Source organism: Stegostoma tigrinum, chromosome X (genome assembly GCF_030684315.1).
Source record: "Stegostoma tigrinum isolate sSteTig4 chromosome X, sSteTig4.hap1, whole genome shotgun sequence".
Classification (NCBI taxonomy): Eukaryota; Metazoa; Chordata; class Chondrichthyes; order Orectolobiformes; family Stegostomatidae; genus Stegostoma; species Stegostoma tigrinum.
In genome coordinates this window covers 17,652,936-17,660,120 of record NC_081404.1, presented here as the reverse complement: position 1 = coordinate 17,660,120, position 7,185 = coordinate 17,652,936, and the positions used below count along the sequence as shown (strand labels likewise).

Genomic DNA, 7,185 nt, shown 5'->3' with positions numbered 1-7,185 from the left:
AGAAATTTGAGGGTGCATACATGAGGATCAATGGTCGGCACAACATTGTGGGCTGAAGGGCCTGTTCTGTGCTTTACTGTTCTATGTTCTATGTTCTTCCCACAATTGGGCGACGCCAGCAGTCTCATACGGAGTCGATGTACGGAGTCCTCCCGGCCGGTAGGGCGGCTCTCCTGGGCCTTGGTGTACGGAGTCCTCCCGGCCGGTAGGGCGGCTCTCCTGGGTGTCGGTGTACGGAGTCCTCCCGGCCGGTAGGGCGGCTCTCCTGGGTCAGATGGGTTTGAGTAGTGATGGTGCGTTGTGTCCCCGCTTAATGTCTTTGATGTTTTTTAAACAGACTGGCCGCTGTGGGCCTTTGGATGTGTCGATGTTGATGTGGTGGTGAAAAGGCTTTAATTTTATTGTACTCCAGCCGGTAAGCGTGTGGAGAGGATATGGTGAAGCAGCACCGGGATTTATTATCCCGGCCTGGCCTGTTAGAGCCCTCAGCATCCTGAGTAAAAAAAACAAAATGTCTGAGGTTGTGAGGCTCGGTCTTTGTTACCAGGGACACGGGGAGGGGGGGGGGCTCGGGGGCCGGAGCTCGGGGGGGTCGCTGGCTGGGCCCCAGGGCCCGGGCCCGGGCCTGGGCCTGGGGCTGGGGCTGGGGCTGTGACTGGGATCGGGATCCTGGCGGCCACCCGCCGGTCCAGGCGCTGTAAGACTTGTGCAGGCCTCTCACCTGGGTCCGGAGCAGAACCCTTCATGGGAGAGAAAGGGCTATCTCCCGCTTCCTACCATCAACCGACTGCACATCAGCAGAGCTTCTCCCGGCACTCACTTCACACACACACACCCCGAGTCCCAACTACACTCCAGTTTAAAGCAAGAGGAATGTTATAATATCCTCATTCCCGAAATCCACGGGTTGGGGAAGAGAATCGAATTTGTAGTGTCATGCCAGTTTAGAGAAAAAAAAATGAGCAAAAAGGAACTGTTACTTAGTGTCTTTGCCATATCGTATAAAAAAATTAAATAATGCAAGCTGGCCAATGCAGTTTTATTGAACTTAAAACCAGAGCTGTTTATAATGGAGTAATTGTCACCAGAATTAGCAGGTCTTGGTTATATGAAGTGTTAACATTTAAATTTAACAAAAAATCCAATACACAAAATACATTTTTTTCACTTTAAAAATCACCCTGCTTTACTTAACCTGAACCCTGAATTAAGTTCTGCCTGCAAAGTGATTAAAAGAAAACCGAATGAACTCCTCTGTAGAAGACAGTAAGGACTGCAGATGCTGGAAGCCAGAGTCAATAAGCCTGGAGCTGAACAAACACAGCAGGTCAGACAGCATCAGAGGAGCAGTAAAGTCAATGTTTTGGGCCAAAACCCTTCATCAGAACTGAATTCTTATTTACTGTAATACCTCAACAGATCCCATACCATCCTAAAGGAAGGATTCAAGTTCGGACATAGTAAAGGCCGAAGTAATTTTTGTAAACAGGTTTCAGAATGCAAGAATATTTTGAAGTCTGATGTTTATGTAGCGCAAAGAGCATCCAACTTGTGGATGTTTTATGATGATATTGGCAAACTCCTTGAAAGACTGCAGTAGTTTTTCTTTACGTTTCATTTTTCTTGTGGTTTGATTCAAAGAATAAGGTGGCTTCATGCCATTGCAAAGCTTTGTGATGGATAGTTATGCTCTTTTCATCAGAAGAATCTTTGGAATTTACATGGGGAATATTCTGTAATGTTGCATTATCACAGTAAATCTGTGAACAAACTTTTCACAATTTCTGAATGCAGTGGGAGCTATTAAGAAATTAACACCAAAACAATACTCAAGTAAAGGTTCTGTATTATCTGCTTTTTCTAAATGTTTAAAATCAAATCTAAGATGATATTAAAGATTAGTTTTCACAAGAAAAAAAATGTCATGGTATGCTAGCTTTTCAAAAGTGGATTCAAATGTTCAAACTGCCAAATCAGACTTGAACTAATACCAAGGCCTCTGCAATATTAGTCCAGTAATACAACCAGTATTTCTCATGTCCCTTAATGTTAGGTTATTGATTGTCTGTATTCAATTTCACCACTTGCAATCTGCCCACTTATCAAATCAGTAACCAACACCACATGGAAGATTGATTATGGGAATTTCTCAGTTGAATGGCTCAGCTACCTAGCATTAGCAAAGTTGTCAGGGAACCAAGTTCTAAATTTGAAAATAAACTTTTATATAACTTTCAGAGCTCTCACTAAAACATTTTACAAGACATGTAGTAACAGACATTGAGGCAGTGGAGTTCTGCTGTCTATTTGTGGGTGTCTTGTTGAGAGACATTTTGACTTTTTGTGAGAAAATGCCATTAATTTTTGCTTAGTGCAACCACTGGACTTTCCCAACAGCTGTTTAATGAGTTCTATTTAATTTGGCTCAACCAGGTTAAACTGACCACGTGACAGCAAGCAATTTGAGATTTAGCAAGACACCTTTAGAAAACATTTACTCGCATCTTTTAAGATATTCTCAACTTCTATCATATACAGTAACTCAGACAAAATTTTAGAAAAATAATTCAGTGCAATATTTATTGTGATATGAAGTATATTTTTTCAGTGCAAAGTTGGAGTACAGTCATTGGAGTAGGAGGCTGAAGGGAGATTAAATTGATGAATAAAATTGAGGGTCCTAAATGGAGTGAATAAAAAGTGAAGAAAATAATCAGAAGTGTGTCAATTTAAGATAATTGGCGCAGGGATTAGAGAGAAGTTTAGGAATTTTTCACCCTCAGGGTGGTAGGGGTTTGGAACTCTGCCTGAAAGAATGGCAGAGGCAAAAACCCTGAATCACATGGCCGCCTCTGCGTTCTAAATGTTTCACCTTTCTTTTCAAGTTTCTTATCATTTGGATGTGAATAAACTTCAGACTAGATAGAGGAAAACTGATTTGGTTGGAGTACTGTGACTATTTTCAGTTAAACTCTGATCAAAACAACGTACTGCTGGAAAGTCAATTCTATTTTTAAGACAAAGTTCTAGGGCCTTTTTTAATTTCTATTTTGTGAATTGCGTCCTGTAATTCTCTGGTTGTAATAACATTTTTGAGTATGGCGAACTCTGTTTTTGTGATGCGGGTTATTGGGATTTTCAGCATGTTTTGGAGACAATGATAGTGTCTCACTTATTCTTGTAAATCTACTTACGGTTATCTTCGAGGATTTGTATTTCACATTTATTCTGTGAATTATGTTGACGTAGTTGAGCAAGCTGGAAAGATCAATTGGTTTCAGTAGACTTGATATTCAACATTTCTATTCACTAAGGAGCTGTAATCACCAAGAAAGTCAATTCCAAACTATAGAGTCAAACAAGAGTACAAGCCAGAAGAAGATAAACTCAAATTGTTTCCTTCTGATATATTCTGTCCATCTTTGCCATTGTTTAGAAGAGGGCATTGATGGATGGGAATCTATTGGAAGATGATTAATAAACTGAGAATATTATACCACAGGATAGCTGAAGACATGTGCGAAATGCCTTAATTAACATACCATTTAGGAAGTTATAGAATTGTAATTTACCAATCTCCTCTTCCCAGACCCAATCAGTAAATTTGGCAGTGAGTCTTTGATCGCTATATTAAGCTGTACTACACCAAAAAGTTTTTTCTCTTGCTTTGTCATTTTGGCATCATTTTGTGCGTGTTTGTATCTGTGTAAGCGTTTTATTACTTTATTATCAACAAATCAAGCATTTTGTTCATTTAGAGATCACCCTTTTAAGACAGACAATTTTTTCTGAGGATTTTGCGACTTTGGAACACTGACTCTCAGGGTGGCGGAAGGCAGTTATTGTTTTTAAGAAAGAAGTAGATAGATTCTTATTAGACAAGGGGAGGTTATCAGGGGTTAGATGGGAATATGAAATACAGAACACAAACAGGTCAGCTATGATCTTATTGAATGGTGGAGCAGGCTCGAGAGGCCGAATATTTTGTACGTATGTATGTTTGTGTGATAGATATTCTTTAAAACCTACCTCTCTCACCAAGTGTTTGGTCACGTGTCCTAGTGCTATCTGTTAATTTTTGTCTGATAAGTGTTCCAGTGAAGTTCGTTGGGACTGTGTTACTATTTTAAAGTGCTTTATGCAGCAACAAATTGTGGTGTCCTAATGCCTCTCAGCTTTATTGATTTAATTTAAAGCCCTGAGTTGGAATGCAAAGCTGCATAATGTTTTGAAAAATGTTAGTTTTGTAGAATCTTTTATTGTAACTGACCTAACTGTTCTCATTTGCAGGCTTGTCTTTATACAAGATAATGTTCATGGAACGGTGTAAGGCAAAGTACTTTACTGGCCAGCCAATTTGAGTTTAGTGGAAGTTTCCAAAGCACTAACAGAAATGGGTATGAGAATTAAACTACACAGTGCTGACCACCCTAATAACCTTCTTAAGGAACTTAATAAGTTTAGGCTGTCTGAAACCATGTGTGATGTAATCATTGTGGTTGGTGACAGGACATTTTCAGCACACAAATCAGTGCTTGCATGTGCTGCTGGCTACTTCCAGAAGCTCTTTCTGAATTCCGAGGTTAATACTGCAAGAACCTATGTGGTAGACTTCATCACCCCGGCAAATTTTGAAAGAATATTGAATTTTATCTATACAGCTGAGCTTTTTACTGATCTCATTAATGTCGGTGTTATCTATGAGATGGCGGAGAAGTTAGGAATGCAAGATCTCCTGAAGGCTTGTTACTCCACCTTTCCTGACTTGGAAAAAACTGAAAGCAGCAAACCAACAGTTAGATCAACCGAAGGCTATGCACCTCTCACTGGAGGTTTGAATGACCAAAACACCACAATGTCAGACTCCAGTGGCCCAGGCCCACAGATTTGTCATAATAGAGATTACATCATGCAGGTTGAAGTAGGAGAGAGTTTTAAAAGTGAAGAACAAAATCTTGTGAATGAAAATGGCCCAAGTATGCCAGTGATGTACCAACAGTCAACAAAAACTGAAGATAACCTGGAGATGGAATACAGCCAGTCCACAACAAGTGAGAATATGCCTTTGACCTCTAATAAAGGCCCATGTGAGCTATATGAAATACAGAGTAATGGATATTATAATCAAACCAGTTTACTGATGCCTGGAGAATCTCTCAAAGAAAGTAGTAATTCCTGTGTCGGTAATAATGTTGATCTCCAGGTTCAGTCAATGAAGGAAATGGAGTGCATGCCATTTGAAGGTATTGAACAGGATGGCCTTAACTTTGATGACCACCAAGAGAGCAGAGGTCCTTCTGAAGAAATAATTGAGTTAACAGATGACAGCGAAGATGACAATCTTGTCTGTATTAAAGATAGTAATGGTGAAAGTAAGAATATGCCATGCCAGGTATGTGGCAAGGTCTTACCAGCCAACATAGGAATGATTAGGCAACACGGTAAACTCCACATTGATGCAAAAGAGGGGCTGTGCACAGTGTGTGGCGCCAAGTTCACTGACAGGAGCTCTCGAATCACCCATGTTTTGTCTCACGTCGGAATTTTTCTCTTCTCATGCGACATGTGTGAAATGAAATTTGTAACTCAGTGGCAAGTGGCTGGACATAGGAAAGGGAAGCCACATGATACTAACATTATTGTCCAACCAAATACCATCCTGCCTGCTGAAGCTAATTTTGGTGGCTCTCCCACAGAACTATTTTGTGCTGTCTGTGGAAAGACAGTGACTAAAGACTACCTTGCTGTGAAAGAGCATATCCTTTCCCATCTCAACATGAAAAGTCTCTCCTGTTGTGTCTGTGAGCAGCCATCTAGATCAGTCTGCAGCCTAATGTGGCATGTTTTGTCCCACATGAATATATCAATCTTTTCCTGTTCTGTATGTGGTAATAGCTTTGTGGATCGAACTGTTCTAGAGCAACATATGGCTTCACACCAGGGTATGGAGTATTTATATGAATGTAATTTCTGTAATAAAAAGTTCCGTTTAGAAGCCTCTTATCAAAACCATGTGAAGATACATAAGAGACATAACTTAGATGGCCCAAAAGGTCCAACTACTCCACACCAGTGGCTCAAAAAGGCGTTAACAACAACGCCATCAGATGAATCTACAAGCGATGGACATTTGCCTGCTGTACACCAAGAAACTGTTCTGACCCTTCCCTCAAACCAAGGCAAAGCCAGCTCTAAAGGAAACTGGTATGAATGTGAGTTTTGTGGGAAGAGGTTTTCCCATTCTAGTGAGTTTCAGTATCATCTCCGAATCCACTCAGGAGAGAAGCCCTATGAATGCAAACTGTGCCACAAGTTCTTCAGGGGACGGTCGACTGTTAAAAACCATCTGAAGACCCATTCAGGTGCCCTTATGTATTGCTGCACAGTTTGCCAGAAATACTGTCCCACCTTGAACCTTATGATTAAACATGTGGAGATACACAAAGAGGGGGGCCTCCCTCCTGACTTTAATATTGCACAGACATTCATGTATATAGTGCATTCCAAACAGCCAGTAAAAATGACGGACTGACCCTTACTCGAAAAGGAAACGGTTCCATTGTTGATTTGAAAAACTGTATTCAGAAATAGACTTCAAATAAAGCCTCCTTTTAATGTACAGTGGAGCTGCCTCCCATTCTGTGAACCTCAATGATTCTATGGAAGGTTTTGAATTTTTATTCTGATAGCACATCTGATAAGTGCACTGTCTAGTTTGGAAATGAAATGTAGTGGCCAAGTTACCTGAGAGGTTCCAGGACTGATTATTTGCTTTCTGCTTACAAAGCTCTCTCCACAGATGCTGTCCAACCTGCTGAGTTTTTCCAGCAATTTGTTTTTGTTTTTGTAGCAAAACTCATTGGTATCCAGTACCATTATGAATTTAAGGTAAAATCTTCAGAATTCTGATGAAATTTACTAACCTACTTCAGGTCTGCTTTGCAGTTTTAATGTCATCTCAAGTACTTGATTGTGACTGCTTTGTTCTGTCTATTGAAATTTTTCTAAAAATGCTACCTGGTGACTGTTAAATTTTTCATTCATTGTCTTACACAAAATGCCACTTTATCCACATTGATTATATCTGTTAGTCAAAAAACATAATTTATCCTAAATATACACAAGTAATCAGTGTTAACTTTGTTGGACTGACTGGCGTTCAGGCATCATAACTTTCGAGTTCAT

At 40.2% G+C, this 7,185-nt stretch overlaps 1 protein-coding gene across 4 annotated transcripts; it reads left to right on the top strand.

Annotated features, from left to right (window-relative positions):
- The first annotated feature begins 255 nt into the window (after window positions 1–255).
- LOC125448343 (zinc finger and BTB domain-containing protein 39) lies at window positions 256–6,789 on the top strand. 4 transcript variants are annotated; one of them, XM_048523607.2, is made up of 2 exons: window positions 256–293; window positions 4,291–6,789. In XM_048523607.2, exon 2 carries the CDS (start codon window positions 4,394–4,396, stop codon window positions 6,530–6,532), a length of 2,139 nt encoding a protein of 712 aa, XP_048379564.1. In that variant the 5' UTR covers window positions 256–293; window positions 4,291–4,393; the 3' UTR covers window positions 6,533–6,789. The 4 variants fall into 4 exon arrangements, with proteins under 4 accessions (XP_048379564.1, XP_048379563.1, XP_048379565.1 ...); XM_048523606.2 differs by lacking the exon at window positions 256–293 and adding an exon at window positions 300–415; XM_048523608.2 differs by lacking the exon at window positions 256–293 and adding an exon at window positions 463–520.
- The last annotated feature ends 396 nt before the right edge of the window (window positions 6,790–7,185 follow it).